Source organism: Cygnus atratus, chromosome 14 (genome assembly GCF_013377495.2).
Source record: "Cygnus atratus isolate AKBS03 ecotype Queensland, Australia chromosome 14, CAtr_DNAZoo_HiC_assembly, whole genome shotgun sequence".
Classification (NCBI taxonomy): Eukaryota; Metazoa; Chordata; class Aves; order Anseriformes; family Anatidae; genus Cygnus; species Cygnus atratus.
In genome coordinates, this window is record NC_066375.1 from 19,338,346 (window position 1) to 19,355,768 (window position 17,423).

Here is a 17,423-nt window from a genome sequence, read left to right on the forward strand (position 1 = left end):
TGCTGTAAGGGAGCTGGAGGAAGTGATCCCATTAAGTTTTTGTCCTCTCCTCTTCAGCTGTAGTTTGGCTGATTTAGTTCAAACAGCCAGTGAAGGCATAAGCTTCATCTGGCTCAGTTATTTTGCTTCTGTTAAGTCTTGTTGCTTCCTGTCTCCTCTAGGGGTGAGTTCTGAAGTGTTTGCTCAGCCCGGTTACAAAACCATCCGATGCACAGATGCAGCCTGGTCCCTTGGGCCCGCTGGGCAGTCAGCTTGCCTCCAGAGCTGTGGCTGTGTGATGAATGGGGAGCCACTGTCATGAGCCAGGCTGTCTTTCGGATGTGATTGCTGAGGGAGATATACTGTCTTTAACACCACTTAAACATGTTTACACTGATTCCCTTTTCTTAGGTCAGGTCTTGAAGCTGGTGGGAGGTGGCTTATGAATTGTCTTCGCCTTAAAGCGGCTTCTTTTGCAGTCCATGCACAGTCACGATTTTACAAACCTTTTTGTGTTTGGTGATTGTGGTGATCGCTGTAAATGCTGTGCCCTGTCTTTCTGGAGGCTTTTTGCTGAGAGATGCTGATCAATATGTTGAGCAAAGTTTGTTAAGTAAGTTCCAAGACACCTGTGAGCCTCTTACGATGCTGCTGCTTTTAGCATTTTGATGTGGTGATGGTGCAGCAGCCCACAGCTGGGCGGTTGGAGTGGAGAGGAGCGAACAGGTCAGGGATAAGCAGAAGCAGTATACAAAAGGGCAATTCCAGCAGGCGGCAGGACTCACAGTTTCTTCTCTACTGCTTTTCTGGAGATAGAGGAAAAGTTTAAGCATTGGAAATGATTTTATTCTTGTTACACGATATTTTTTTTCCAGAGCTGTAGTTCCTAGTCCTCAACAGTATCTCCAAGTAGCTAGGCATTTTTTGTGTTCAAAGAAGTAACTTTATTTTTTTCTCCCTTGATGAACTTATGCAAAAGAAACCTATGAGGAGTTGATGGAAGGGGATGCACATCCACGGCTTTGTTTGTAAGGCTTCTCACTTTGTGTAGGTCTTCGGTGGTTGCCAAACACAACTGTGAGCCTGCTTATCCAGCTCTTGCATCGTTACACCATCTGCCTCTCTCTCATAAGAAGCCATCTCAGCATTTCAGACTGATCCTAAAAGCAGCCCTACTGAAGTACTTAGCTGCTTCGTGCTATGTGCTGCAGGGCAAGGCTCTTGCCTGTGCACAGATGATAACCCTGGATCAATGAATACCTGGGAGCTTGTAAGGAACCACGGCCTGTAGCATCTCCTAATTTAACCCTGTAATTGAATCCTGCCTAGTTTAAGTCTTGTTATATGGAAGCCCACATGGTTTTATTTTGGTGCACAAATCAGAATGCCTCTCGCAGTCTTTACTAGCAACTGATTGGGGTGATGGGAGGAAGGAAAAAGGTAGGTGTCTTAAATGGGAGTAAAATGTCTGTGTTAAACTAGTGGCAGAATAATCCGATTGGTTTAAATTCAGTGCTTTGAGTGGTCTTCATAAATTCTCCAGTGGAGTGCACTGAGTAGGGGTGCATAAGGGTATGCAAGGCAATTAAAAAATCAAATTTATGAGGGATTTCTGGGCATAAAACAATGTGGGAGGACATGATCCATTGTCTCTCTCCTTTATAAATTGTTACTGATGGGGAATTTTTTTATAATCCCCTCCCAGTGAAGGCTGCCCCAGATCTGAGAGGGCGGCGTGCCTGTCCCCAGTCTGTGCCCGTTCAGTCCAGAATGCCTTTTTGCTGACCTTTTTTTTTTTTTTGAAGGCCTGGGAAGCAATCATCCCTAACAGCATTTGGCTTGCTGTCTTCGTAAGTTACTTCTTGTTAGGGATCCTCTCTGGTTTCCAGTTCTGCATGTCCCTCTGAGCCCGATCGTGTCGCTCTTTTCTCCTGATAAGCTGAACCTGCTCACCGAGTGATTCCTTCCAGGGAGATGGGGGGGGAGGGGGCAGCCACCGCACCAGCTCTGCACGGTGGTGCCTCCTCTGTAAATGGTGCAGCCAGTGCAGATACTTTGGAGCTCTGATCTCTTCGTCTTGATTTGTTTAGTAGGATTAACTGCTCTATGTACCACTCTGTATTCCAATATAATACGCATTTATCTTGCAGCACTATGCTACTTCTAACGCTTTGTCAAATACATGTAATATAAAAATGATGTATAAGTGGAATCTGAATTACTGAGATGTACCTTGCTGATTTTTTTTTCCTTATCCATGCCTATCAACGTGTATTCAGCCTATTTTTATTAAAGTCTGGTCATGGTAATGCATTAGTAAATGATTATTTCTAAACTTAGAAAGTATTAAATGTAGGCATTAGATTTTTTTTTTTTGGGTGTTCCCAAGGATCTTCACTCCTCCCCTTAACCTACTCTTTGCATAGTGGCTACAAGCCTGTGTGGAAAACCCTTGCAGGTGAAGATCTAGCATAGGTAGACCAAAAACTTCAATAATTCTGCCTTTAAAATGCAAATTTGTATACCACATGAAATAATCTGTCAGCTTGTTAGCTTTTATAATGCTGAAATAGGTTAGTACAGAAAGTGCTTGACTTTGCTGTAATTAGAAGTCTAATCATTCTCCCATGATTTTTTCTTGTTAATGTCTATATTTTTCTTACTGCAGCTATGCACTGTGCATGTGTTTTAACATAGATAGAAGTTCTTTATGCTAGAGACTTTTTTTTTTTTTGGCACAGGATGTAGGAAGTTGGGCAATGAAGGAAGGGACAGTATAGGAGAAGCATATCTTGCAGTGATAGCCTATGAAACAGTACTTAACAGTCCGGTTTGGGTGAACAAAATAAAAAGCACTCCTTAAGGGACAACTTTCATGGCAAAGGAGTTTGGTGTTCCTGAGAATTGCAAGCTCCTGGGTTAAACTAATTTAAAGTATTTGAGCACGTGTTAAATGTTTGTAAGGGAAGCGCATGGATGACCCAAGAACTAGAAGTTAATTGACTGTCAAAACATGCCCTGACCCAGCCCTGATTTCTGTGTCAATCAGTGCTGTATTTGCTAAGTGGCTGCCACAGCAGGTGGTGGTTGGGATTCCAGACAGTAAAATGGTATATAAATGGGGTATTTCCGTACCTCTTTCCTCTTTTTTTTTTCTCCTTCTCTGTTACCCCCTGTAGGAACTTAACCTACCTTTGTATAAGGCCCATTCACCACAGATTGGGATGCGCCGGTACTTCATTGATCTCTTGACCATCCTCAGCAACCGTTGCAGCCTCTGCCCTACAGCCCGGCATCTTGCTGTCTACTTACTGGACCTCTTCATGGATCGCTACAATATCAGTGTCAAGCAACTGTACATCACTGCATTTGCCTGTCTTCTCCTAGCAAGTAAGTTGGCTGCTGTCTACTAAGGCCTTTTTTTAACTTTCTCTGAGCAGATGGTTGTTCTCCTTACACGTCGTGTGCTGTTTTCTCTGTTAAGACTACAGCTTCTGTCTACTTAGGGTAAGTGCCTAATGAAGTCCACAGAAAGGCATAAAGTAGTCTTAAATTCTGCCCAACTTGTGTTGCACATCTGCATGCTGGTGTTAACGTGCAGAGGAATTTTGGGTAGCTGAAGCTGGATCAGTGGAAAGGGATGACGAAGATCAGGGAGTGATGGAAAGGAGGTGGCAAGACTGGGAGAGCTTGGTTCTAGGGAAAAATTGGTAGTAGAGAATAGCATGTGTAACACAGTCTCTCCTGGAGATCTGTCCTTGTCTCTGTGCCTCTGTTATCACTGGGCATAATCAGTTCCTTGTAAATCAGAGTTTTCTTGCACAGGGGCAAAAGGAAAATTGTTTCGTGAGGATATGTTGATGATGCTGGAATGTCTATTGCTTGTTCTGGGCTCCTATCAAATAGCTGGTCATTGCTATGTAACACTGAAGGTCTGGTGTTGGCATCCACTTGAAAAAAGATCTTGAATATTTGTCATTAGTATTTTCTTGAAGTCTCTGCAGCCAGTGCTGTGCAAGTGGAAGGCAGTGGGGCTGGTGCCTCAAGGAATTGCAGACTACCCTTGTAGACTTACAAACTCTGTTTCTAGGTTACAGGGAAATCATCCTGCCATATAGGAGCCAGGCAGAGCAGCATGCTATTGTTGTGGACAACAAAAGTTACGCAAACTGCAGCATTAGTGGCTGGAAGGTGCAAGTAGTCATACTGATTAAGGTAAAAATTGCTATGAAGACCCAGAAACCATTTCTCAAGGAAATAAGGTGATGTTATTTGCTTATTCCTCAGGATGCAGGTTTGCTACTGCTTTTCCCTGCTGGGAGTGCTCTGAAGAGCTTAATCTGCAGAGATAATGGTAAAAGACTAACAAACGATACATATGGTATATTTAAGCACTGTTCACTCACCAGAAAAAGGCGGTGAATTATATGGAGCAGTTGCTGGTTCATGTTACAAAAAAGGACAATATTAAAATCAGAACAAAGAATCAAAATGGTTTCTGTAGGTGTAGTTTTGCTGCAGCCTACATGAGCCCTGGGTGGAGCTGTTGCAGTTCTGCTGACCTGAACATTTTGTGAGCTCCTTTGGAAAAGTAAATTAGCAGAAAACTATCCCAGCTGAGAAAGTGTTTTCTTTCTGTTTACCAAAGATTTTTCTTCACTCTCCTGAGGGGTCAGACAAGCTTCATGCCCTTGCAAAGGAGGGGAGAAGGGACTAAGGCTGACATTAAAATTGTTAGGAAACTGCGCCCTTTATTTCAAATGCAGCAGAATGAAATACCAGGTTCAGGTAGCCTGGAGACTGAAGTCTGTTCAGAAATGCACTCCTTAGCTTTTGGACCTTCTGATGGATTTATTTTTTTAGTATGTGTGTGTGTGTTTGTGTAACATCATATCTGCAAGAAGCCTCATAGCATTGGTGTGGTTTTTTTTGTTGTTTTTTTTTTCCTCCCAAGTACATGGATGAATGTGACCTTCAGGAATAGAGAATAGGATTTTCTTTAAATCTGACTATTTCAAGGATACTCCTCTTCCATTTTTCCCAGCATAAAATTGACGCTTCAATGGTTCTTATTAAAAACCTTTTTTTCTTTTGATTTAGAGGAAGAATTTATAGCTGTAACTTACATTTGCAGTGCTACGCAGACAGGATGGAAGTGGTACCCTCAAACTTTGTAGGAGTTGTCAGAGTTGGTATAATGGTAGGATCTTGGGCAGAAGTTTCCTTTATGAGATTGGGAGGGCTGGACTCCTGTAGCTTCTAGGATTTAAAAAGAAAAAATAATAATAAAAAAAATCTTTTGAGGCTGTCCTTATGTAAATGAATAAAGTCAAATGCAACTCTATATCACTTCTAAGCAACTGTGAAGCAAAGGAAAGCTCACAAACTGCCCTGCGATAGCACTAGAGGGAAATGTTTTGCAACTTCTGTTTTATTATTTTTTTAAGGCAATTTGATTAAAAGAGCAGGTCTGGGTCTAGTGAGCTAAAGAATATGAGAATCTTTCTAAAATTGACACTAGTGTATGCAGCAGCATTCGTACATCCGGATCTGGAATAGAATCATGCCTTATAGGAAAAGATCCGTTATTGTAAAGGTAGCTTTCCTACCAATGTGTAGAAGTAAAATACATGAAAGTTGAACCAAAGCAGCTTTGCACAAAACGATGTCTAAATAATTTCTATAGATAAGGTTTTATATGCTAGTGTTCAGTCTGGAGACTTTGGGGAGCACAGCAAACACTGTTGTTTACTGTTAGGGCCATCTTAATGTGTAGTAAGGACCTTCTTTTCTGGTATGTGTAGCTTGAGCTGATGCAAGTCAAGTCAGGAAAAGTTATTTGCAACTAAGCGGGGATTCCTGGATTTAGGTTATTTTCAAAATGATATGAAATGGAAAAAATCTTGTAATATGATTTTTCTCTTCAGCTTTGTACTAAAAGACTCGGAGTGTTGACCTGAAGTCACCTGACGTGTCTTGCTGTAGCGAAGAAGAATAAAACTGGTTCCTTGCCTGTTACTGCAAATGCAGCAATTAGAACTTCCTGCAAAGCATTACTGTAGGAAGTTGCATTGTTTTTCAGCAAAGAATTGCAGCGAAAGTGCTCTTCAGTCTGCGTAGCAAGACTTTGTACTTATTAAAAATACGTATATAACTTTAGAGAAACAAAAACTTCAGCTTTACGAAGTAGTTCAGTTAGCAATTTTTCAAAATGCTGCTGTTTACTCCATCAAGATGAATGTTTAACACAGAATATCTTTCACTAAACATTACAAACATGTTTTGAGAAAGCGATCAGGAGGAAAAAACAAACTTCCTTAGAAAAAAGCAAGAGGTTAAGGGTAGTGTGCAGACCACAAGCAAGACGAGGTCTGGTTAGAGGTAAGAATTCTTACATGTAAGTGGGGGGATGGTTTATGTTTTTTTTGAGAGGGTTGGGAGGGGTCAATAGGGAAGCTTTTGGGGACACAGCTTTTGGAGTGGAAGCAACAAAATTATAAGCTAAATGTTAGTTGAGTACAATTGGGTAAGCTCAGAGAAATTGTTGGCAACTTGTATTTAGCTTGAAGTTTGCTTCTATCTCAGATCTAAAGGAGCTCCAAAACTTTTTTTTTTTTTTTACCCTCCACCTACAAACTTTGCTGTCACACATCTTTGAGCATACAACAGCAGTGTTCTCGCGACACGGATCGCAGCATTTCCCTGGTTGTCTGTAAGTTAGCTGGAGCTATTTTCTCCTGCTGTGTTCTAGAAAATCATTTTGACTGGCTCATCAGTTTCCCCAGACAGGGAAACTGGATGATGATAGTGCTTCCCTCGACAGTAATAACTGCAGAGGAGATGAGGGAGTGGGAAGATAACACTGTTCCAGACAAATTGTGCTGGTAGCCAAATAATGTTCAGCCTGGACTTGCTGCAGTTGAGAGGAACGTGGGTGTGTGTCCCCTGAATCACCCAGTCATTCTCTACTCGGAAGATCTATGTTTCTTCTGCAATGTATGCACTGAGTGATAATTGGAGAAGGCCTCTGGAAATTCCTCCCAGATAGTTTAGCCCCTGAGAACAGCTATAAAATCTTTGAAGCTTACTAATGTCATCAACAGTTATTTCCTCTGAATCAGTTCTGAAAATGAATGATACTTGTTCACCGAAATCTAGAGGTGAACTGAAAGCTATTGGGGGAGGGAAGGAAATATCACTGGAAAAACTGATGTCACAGGTACTTTAGGAATGTGTTTAGAATAGATGTTTTTTTCCTTCGCTTGCATTAAAGGAAACTTTATGCTCCAAACCAGAATCACAAGCTAAACGTGCTTTTGTAACACAGTCAGACCTAGTCCGCATGGACATTTTGGCTAGGTACATGGCTGGAAGACAGAGGACCTTCTTTCCTGGTCCAGCTGTGCTAATGGAAGAGGTCATAGGTTCCTGCTGCTGCAAGAAGATCATCAGTGACATTCAGCAGTTAAAACTGCTCAAGAAACTCCATGTGTCCCTTGCTTGATGCAGACTAGTGACTACCCAGGTTGACTGCTTTGCTAGTAAACCGGGGAGACGGTGGCTTTTGGTAGGTGGCAGTGCTGTGCAGCTGGGACTGGTGGTCTTCTGGCAAGACAGCTGGCTTTGGTGCAGGATGATTACCAACCAGTCTACCTGCACAGAAGCCAGGATCCTTGTCTCAGCACTCAGCCATGGATAGATGCTCACTTTGGAAACAGATAAGATGGCTGAAAAGTGTTATTACTTACCTTGCCTACCTGTAGTGTACTCCCCACCTCTTCCACCAGTGTTCTGAGTAATCTCTGGTTTTCTCCAGACAAAATCAGCTGGCATTTAAATAGTTTCTGTAAGTGGATTGATTTTAAGCAAGTTACACGTGTAAGTAAATGTTAAGTGACATTTTGGCTGGAGAGAATTGAGGAACTCACATTTCACTCCATGTCCCCAGCAGTAGGAAGGCAGCACCTTGCAGAGGAGCACTGCTGAGCAGCAGCAGGTTGTAATGCTACAGACTGCATCTTAATCAGGCAATTTATTACAGAAAATGGGTGTGATATTTTTAAGGTGCTCTAGCTCTGTTGAATAAAGATTATGTAAGGACATCCCATCTGCTGTAGTGCTGCTTGCCTTAAATTGCCTGCCAAAAGCTGTCCAAACCAGCTGCCCCAAAGTAGATGAGATGCACTGATACAAACTGTTCAGCTGGTCCAGCTGCAGGAGAAGTAAACTGGGGAGACAGCAAGCACCTGGGCAGTATGTTTTAAACCACCACAACTGTTTCTCCTGTGAGTTTTGTAACCGTGGTATTTGGGTGTTGTCGCAATGTTACGGTGTATAACTATAGTTCAAGCAGTACAGCTTTTGCCTGTTGCTGTAAAATCCTAGCTGCATCTTACAGATGCTTCTTTCTTCCCCGATGAGCTAACCCTCTGCAGTAGCAGGTGCTTCAGCAGCTGATAAAAGCACCAGCTTGCTCTCTCTGAGCCATTCAACTGCATTGAATGTTCCAGCAATTCTAGTTCTTATGGGCCCCTCTTTCTGGAGGGTTCTGCTGCTATGGAGACGCACTAACAGTTTTTACATTTGAGTATTGTTGTAAACAAAGCTTTAACACATCCAGTGCTGCATTGCTTTACTGAGCGCTATGTTAATTTTCTTGTAGTTGTCTTTATTTTGCCCAATTCCTTAATATGCCAGTGGATTCTTAATAGCCGAGTTAGGACACCAAAGAAATTAGAGCAAGAAAAGATGTTAGTCCTAACTGGGCTGAATATAGGGCACGGATAATTGTTTATTGCCTAATTCCCTGTTGCCTGTGTAAAACCATCAGCAGTCAGTTTTCCCATTGGCCTGTGCTTTGTGATCCATTCTTCATTTACTGTCCCGCTTTCACGAGCAGGTAGCTCTTCTGACAAAGGCAGCTGAGCAAGACAATAGTGTGTGTCAGTCCAGGATATGGAGTTGTGCTTACAAAACTTGCTTATAAAGTTATACATTTTTCATTTACCTGGTGATATAACATGGGCAGAATATTTTCTTTAGTATATTAAACTTTACTAGTAAGGTATTAGAAACTCAGGTGCATTAAGCACCATGGTTTGCATGTGTGTTAGGTATTGTACAGACCATTGAAAAATTCCTGACTGCTGGCTTTGCAAGACACTACAGAAACTACAGAAAAAGGAATTCAACATGGTATCTCTAATCAGCCTGTCTCTTTCCTCTCTTGCTTAGAGGACCATTAGAAATTGTATTTGTCTAGGAGTGGCATGGGAGAGAGTGTCAGAAGTTTGTTGTAGTGCCTTCTGGACTGAGATAGGAATAATAATTAAAAAAAAAAAGCTGTGTCAGTAGCCACAGGTCTGGACTTCATGCTGGGCTTGACCGGTCTATCCTTTTTTTGGATCGATTTTAATTGTTTACGGGACAAAAGAATACTTGCATTTTAATTTCTCTTTAAATTGGCAGTCCTTTTTTTGTTGCTTGGTCTTCTCAAGGACCCTGAAAATGTAATAAAAAAAACCTGCCTGCACATTCTGCTTTTGTTTTGGTATCCATGCAAAATGCCAGGAAAACCATTTACCCACCTGCCACAAACACTCTGAACTGTGTGCTCTGCAGGTAGGTGTACTTAGTGACTTTTACCTCCTACAGTGGACGAATCAATACTTCAGGGTACGTTTGACAGCAGTGATGCTCCTGTGACCTTTATTTTTTCCTAAGGAAAAGCTGGAACGGATGGATAGGCTGTTTTGATAATGTGACAAATATATTAATGAAATGTACCCTTTATAACTTAAACCTGTTCCCCTGACAGTAGGATTTAATCAGTGTTTCATTCATCAAAAGCGTGGACATGTACTATAAAGAGCACTTATTTTTATTTTTGTGTGTGGGGATGGGGGCACATGACCACTTATTTAGAATTTAGAAACAAGTTAGTCACAAACAAATGTAAACTTCCATTATATTTTCATCTTATTTTATTCATTCCATTGACCTCAGTAGGCCTCCTTGTGGATGTTGTAAATTTTAGACGTACTTAAAATAAACCTTCCTTTAAAGGCTTAGGACTCTGTCACCTCAAAATAAAACTCTTTTTGAGGACAACAGTGATAACTAAATAGCTTTATAGGTAATTAACACTCTGAATACAACAGCAAACCTTGAAACTGAGGTTGTCTACAGTGGCATTTCAGAAGCATGCAGATGACTCAGATAAACAATTCTAACAAACTTCACGCTCCAGACTCCAGGTGATAATGTTGCTGAAACAGTTTTGCTTTTCTTCCCTAAGGGTGTTGTTGATTAAACCAGCTAAAGTATATTGCCTGGACTACCCTAGACTTGCGACTGTCTCGCCTGAGCCTTTAATATTTTTGCAACAATTTTACTGGTGATCCTGGTTCTCTCAGCATAAATACCCTGTGCAAAGGATCTGAGTTTCTGTAGTACTGCTAAAGAAGCCAAAGTAGCAGTAGTATGTATGTTCTAACTTATGGAAGAAAATGTATTAGAGAAGGACACATGGCATTTCAAAATCATCCTAAACTTAGTCTTTCCCAGCGTGCCTATGATCTGTTTGGTCTGGTGCAATGAGCTAACTTTTGCCGTCTTTTCCAGATTTCAATTTAAAAATAGATGGCCAGTGCTTGGCAAGTAAAGTTTTCAGGTTAACGTGGGACTGTGAAAGAAAAAGTGACTACTTTGGCTGCATATTGCTTTGGAAAGTAGCTCGTGTTTGAATTTTACAGTTTAGTTAAAGTGACATTCCTCAATTGATTTACTTACCCTGATTCCTGTCTCAGTTCTGGGATCTTCAGTTTATCTAGCTACATTTATACTCAGTCTCCAATTTGCTCCAGTGGCTGCTGTTATCTAACATTAAAATTAAGAACTAGTATTGAAAAGCAGGAGGAAAAAAAAAAAGATCTAAATCACTAAATTTAACTGTTGCCCATTAATTTTAACTTTGACTTGACCAAGTTCATTTTGCTTTTAAACAGCTTTGCTCTGTGTCAGTATGGTAGCTTTCCAATGCTATCATGCTGATAGTCTGCTTTCTCTGTTCTCCAGACTAGTCTGACATCTTGAAATTTCCAAGGTTTAGTGGGAAGTAAGAAGGAACTGTAACTTACAGAAGTTAGAATAACAGATCCTTGGTTTCCTGGGCATACAGCGTTTTCTCCTACTTCTGCTAGCACGATCCTTAAGCTTCTGTATCAGGCTGTGACATCACCTTGGGTAGGAAAAGGACCCAAAGGGTTAACTTCTTGATTTTCATTTTTCTTAAAACAGTTCTAAATTCAGGTGACAGTTCTAAATTCAGGTTTACCAAGAGGATTCATGAATGTGTGTACACAGACTCCTAAATTTTAAAGTTTTTTTTTTTTTTCACTGATAGAACAGGAAAGGACTGTTTATTCCATATGATGGATGCATTTTATATTTCATTATTACTGTTAAGGTCTTCTGTGGTGGAGTCTATTACACTTTTAATGCATTCCATATCTATGATATCTGAACAGGCTCAACGATAGAAATACATTTTTAAATGTGTCGAAAAAATTGTTAAGCTCCTAATAGTACAGAAAATTCTGTCAGGCTTTTAAGACACTGGAGACATTTTGTTGGATAGAATTGCTATCCTAAATGGATATCAAGATTTTTTAACATAATTTCCTGGTACAATACTGTTTTTAAATTGTTTTTAGATTTGACAAGAATACTCTGAAGCCATATGACATGCTAATATCTCATCAATTAATCTGTCTTAGTAAAAGAGGACTTTTGTAGATGGGAGGATCACTGAAGCAAGAGTCATTTGTGGGATACATGCTTCCAGGAACAAAGAGAAATAACTCCAAAATATTTTTTAAATAGCAATGCACCTAAGTGAATGGGTTTGGATTTTGCAGCAAGGATGTTACTTAAGTAGTACTGGAAAATTATTATTACTGGCAATTGCTTCTTGCTAGTTTTTGAACAAAGCAGGGCTGGAGGTATGTCATTTTTGGCTTGGTAACAGTGAGAATTTTAAAAGGTGTGCTTTCTTAATTTTGTAGCAAAGTAACACCTTGTTTTATTACTGATAGGTCCAATCCTGGGGGCATCAGATCTACTATGGATACACACACAAATATATATCCTTTTTTTAAAGAAGGGTAAATAGAGTGAGATCCTGTGAAAAACTGAGTCATTCTAGAGACTGCTGTGGTCTCAATAGGCTGGTAAATGCAATTTAGAAAAAGGCGCAGCTTTTTTCAGCTATCTTGACTCTGAAAATGTATGCTCTCTGCTAATCCCATAGGAATTATTTATGTTAATCACTTAGTTAGAGTGTACTTCTCTTAGCCTTTCAGTGACCCTAGCTAATGAGGCCCTCCAAGACAGGAAGGAACAAAGAGAAATTCTGAAGCAGCAAGGGCAAAGGTGGTATTGCCCGAGGGTTTTTAATGTCTTCCTTTTTGTAGTGTGTGCATTTAGCTTCCATACCCAAAGGATAGTATTCATACCCAAAGGAGCTTTTTTTCCTCAATATTAGATCTTCCTTGCTCTATTTTCCCCACACTGCCTTCTTCATACTTGACTGAATGCCTTTCAGCAAACCGCTTCCAGTTATTGTCAAAAAAACTGGCTTCAAAAGCGACTTGAGGAGGAGAGATGCTTTGACAGAATTGCTATTGTAAGCAAGTAACTGGGATTTGAGATTACTGGTGTTTTTGTTTTAGTTTTAAAACTGCATTCAGTGGGCAGCTTGAGAAGGGACAGTAACTTTTGTCATCTTTGTCCCCCAAGTAATTTTGATGGAGGAATGAATAAGGGGAATGTGGCATCCAGGTTACCTTGGTATAAAGGCCTCTTGAACAGCGTTGTGAAACAAGGGTAGAAACTAATGTACTTCTGTAATCTAGTATTGAAAGCTGCTCATTGCATTCTGTTTCAGGCATATTTTTATGATTTCTTGTAGCATAGCAGAGTCTGGTTCTCTCTCCGGGTAAGTAGAGGTCCATTAGCTTGTTCATGCCTACGGTGAAAAGACAGAAATGGCTTCTGCTGTGGATTACAATTTATGTAGAGGCTGAGAGAAGCCAAGCAGTATCTCTGCTTTGCTGGGAATGGGTGGCCTTGCTGTTGTGAGCTGGTTGAAACACCATATTACTAATTCTGCAAAATCTGTTGCTGCACGCCACTCTAGTGCACTAAAGTGGCATTTGGCAGGGGAGTGTCAATTCTGTTCTAGAGATAACGTAAGGGAAAGGCAGGGTCAACCTAGTGGCTTGCTTCTGGCCATCTCACGATCAACCTGATATGTTGTTTCAATAGTTTATTGTTAAATGAGGTTACGTTATAGCAGGAAAAATGTCTCCTTTGCAAGTGACCGGAAATGACACAGCAGCCTTCTCAGAAAGGAATATGAATTTACCCATCAAGAATAAGGAAAATCAGTAGATTACAACTAAAGTCTCAAAGATTTCCACACTAAAATGCTTTCTACTTCTTAAAGAGTTTCCCTCTTACGGTGGACATTCACAGAAACTACATATAGTTGGAACATGTAATCTTTAATGAGCAAAAAGCAGATGAACATTTTAATGTGAAATAAATTGTTTGGGCTACTCAGTTTCAAAACTGTACCTGTTTTCTAAGAACTAATGTCTGTAAACTTACTAAGACCCATAACATTACAGTTATGAATCTTACATTTCTTGTGCTGTTTCAGCTCTGCCATTCATCCTAATTAATCAATCTTGGTTTTGGCATCAACACTATATAAGCAAAAATAAAATATAAAAAGGATATAGGAAGATATTGACCACTGTTGGCCTTTTTCTACTCGTGTCACTTCACTTTCCTATCCCTCTTGTTTTTTAAAAAAGTTATGTTTTTTTATCCCTCCTGTTTTAATAAATTTTTAAAAATCTATTAAAAGCACCTTTTACTGTTAGACTTTCTGTCTGGGGGAGTGTTCTTTGGCTTTTGAGTACTCAATCATAACAATAAGCCTTATCTGAAAACTCTCTCTTTTGATAGGTAAATTTGAAGAAAAAGAAGATAAAGTTCCAAAGTTGGAGCACTTAAATAACCTAGCATACATGTGCAATGTGAACGTGGTGTTGAATAAGAAAGATTTGCTTAGAATGGAAATGCTGCTTTTGGAAAAATTCAACTGGAATCTGTGTTTACCCACGCCAGCACACTACATTGACTACTACCTCGATGTGTCCATTGACGGGAATGACCTTCGCGACGGCTGGCCAACCAACTCGGTGACAAAAGTCAAAACTTTTATGGAGAAATATGCATATTACTTCCTTGATTTCTCAGTGCAAGGTAAGAGGCTTAGTTTGTGCTAGAATGATCCTCCATTTGGCAGAAGAGAAAAATCTGAAAGATATAAGGGCTTTAAAACTTGTTATACAATGGACTCTACAGAGTTGTGTATGCAGAAGGGTATCTCACTAGGCAGTTATTTCCGATGCCAAATGGTTGTCCTTTCCTTGCAGATTAGCTTTGTCTCTTTTCAGAGATCTTAAGGCAACGTCCATTTTTTTCTTTAGCTTGGAACTCTTAATGGGGAGACTATCAGAAAGGGTTATCTGGCACAGAGCATGAACTGCTCTCAGTGGCAGGTGTGATCTTACACAGATTTAATTATATTTCTGAGGGTCCTGTGCTGCAATATGAGATATTTAGAATGATAGGGTTTATAATGATTTTGGTTTGCAGCACCACTTCCCTTATCTGCCTGTGTGAGAGGCAATGAGTTGTGGCATCATTGTAAGCCATTTTCAGTGCTAATGTAAATTGTGATTGTCAAGATCTGACTTATGTTCATCTAAAAATTTCAGCATAGTTAGTCTATTCCTTGTCTCTTTTTGAAATGAATAATAGCAACAAGTGATAATAGCAAAAAGTAGTACTGATATCTTCAGGAAAGCTTCATCCAATTTTGAGAGACTTCTTATGGGCATAAATTAAATCCTCTGAGATATGTGGAACAAAGTTGAGGATTTAATTTTGTCCTGTTTTGCCATGTCTGTATGTAATAGGCTCACTGCAGTGATTAGTAAGAGTATAATCCATGCATTTTTAGTTTTTTTTTCTTTTTGTAGATCACACTTTCCTCCATTTTCGTCCATCTCTGATTGCTGCAGCTTCTGTGTGTGCCTCACGGATATGTATGCAGATTTCTCCTGCCTGGACAACCCAGCTTGAATTGCTAACAAGCTATTCCTGGGAGCATCTTGCCCAATGCATTGAAATGATGCTCATGTAAGATCAGAATGAAAGTAACCTCGTAGTGCTCCTAGGAAGATATTAATACTTTGTTTTATTAAAACAAAACAAAAACTACACAGAAAAAAAATGTTATGCTTAATTATAGCTAATGAAGTTGAGCTGTAATTAAGATTACATTGGTAATCTCTAGTTTGGGGAGAGGAATAAAAGGGAAAAATCCATTCATTTTTACAAAATACTGTATTTTAACAGATAATATATGCAAGGAAGGATGGAGTGCCCAGTCCAGTGCTCTTCACATCTTCTTGTACTGGTTGTCTATGTGATTGGATAGAAGCTTTAACAGATAGTTGCTGAAAGCTTTTTTCCTTTGTTTTCTAATTGTACTCATAAAGTAATTGCTGCAGAGAGACACCAGTGCATCCCTAACATTGGGAATACAGTAGGGAAACATTTCAGAACTATTCTTTGCTGCTTCTCAAGTAAAGGATGTGACTGCAATATGTCAGTATTGGTCTGATACATGTGAGCACATACAAGTCTCAACAGAAAACATATAAGATTCATAGAATGATTTAAGTTGGGAATGATAGTGTACTGTGCAATTATGACTAACATCGTAATTCCTACTTAAAGCAGGACCAAATTAAGTTAAACCAGACTGCTCTGGGCATTGTCTAGTCAAGTGTTGGCTATCTAAGGACGGAGATTTCTCAGTTTCTCTGGGTAACTTTTTTCGGTGACTGATCATCCTAATGGTTATCAAAAATGTGAATGTTTCTTCTTAGCATCTCCCAGGAATTACCCTTGTTCCTCTTAGCTACGCACATTAATACTCCACAAATACCTACATAAACTATGTTAAGATGGTTGTGGACTTAAGGTTCTGTAATCTTCCCTAATCAATCCACCAGTAAAATATACTTGGGATGCAAAATTATTCATAATGCGTGTTGTTAGGATGTGAAGATCCCACCGGGGTTATTGGAAGTGAACTGTGAACAGTTCATTTATTGTGTATATCTATAGCCAAAAAGCTGATGTTGCTTGACCAGTGAAAACTCTGGGATATAGGCAAGCTCTGTGAACTTACCTTGTTGATAAATCTAACTTCGAATTTGTTTCAGATATTATGAGAATGACAAAGAAATCAATAACATAAAGAAGCAAGTAACAATCCAACATCAGCAACAGGAAGGAATGGAAAATCTGAGCCATCAAGCCATTACTCAAGTTCTATTTCAGCAACCTAGTTACCACCCTTTAGCTCAGCGTTCAGCTACTCTTGCCCAGTTGCCAGTGCAAGATTTGTGCTCTACTTACCGTGACTCCTTACAGGTGCACAGGCCTAGTGGTCTGCTTGCTGGGAGTGCTGACAGCTCATTGCACTCCTATGCTGCTCTTCAGGCCAGCTTTCAGCCGTCTGCTCAGACTCAGCACATCCAAACGCCTCTTGCTATGCAGGTGACCTTAGGAACAGAGCCCAGCCACTGCAGTTCCATGGCTTGTGGTAGCAGTTATTTCACTGGTTGTCACTCATATGCAGCCGGGTGTTTTGATGGATGAATATGTATTGGTGGGGGGGAAAAGGTGATATGAATAGAAGCTGAAGAAAAGACCCTGTGAGTGATCCAAGATGCGTATCTGAATGAGAACCATGAAGGAATCTTTGACTCGCTCATCCACAGGACATCAGTGTGGATCCACTGATCACTGGAACCTGCCAAGGATTGTACCTTTGGCTCTTAATGAGAGAGAAACAGAAATGCAGTAACATACCTCATTTAATCACCTTGAAAGGGATGTGAATAGAAACCCTGTGGATGTTCCTACCTTCTAGTCTTCAGTTAGTGACTCAGAGTTGGCTGAAAGCTCGTGTCGAAGTGTTATTTCAGGCTGGAGTGTTTGTTGAATTTCTGGCAACGTACTTAGAGGATGTTGTTGAAAACACGGAGTGTTCTCTCTCTCCCTCTCCTAGGGACATCTCTTTTGAACAGTGGCAGCTAATACTACTGGAAGCTTCTACTAAAAGTATACTAAAACAGTTATCACTTAAATGTGAATGCTCTTTGTTTCTGCAGAAATTGATGTGTCACTTTCCATTTTCTTTGACCTGGAGTGATATTTCAGGAGTGAGGCTTTATAGAAAAAGGAAAAAAAAAAAAAAAAAAGGCTGGAAGACTATCAGTTCTTGACATAAA

The 17,423-nt window shown here is 40.0% G+C and overlaps 1 protein-coding gene across 1 annotated transcript; it reads left to right on the top strand.

The window, feature by feature from the left end:
* Positions 1-1,401: 1,401 nt before the first annotated feature.
* Positions 1,402-16,996, top strand: CCNJL (cyclin J like). The gene is made up of 5 exons (XM_035563971.1): positions 1,402-1,419; positions 3,159-3,369; positions 14,014-14,313; positions 15,096-15,255; positions 16,350-16,996. The coding sequence occupies exons 1-5, from the start codon at positions 1,402-1,404 to the stop codon at positions 16,786-16,788; spliced, it is 1,128 nt and encodes a 375-aa protein (XP_035419864.1). The 3' UTR covers positions 16,789-16,996.
* Positions 16,997-17,423: the final 427 nt, after the last annotated feature.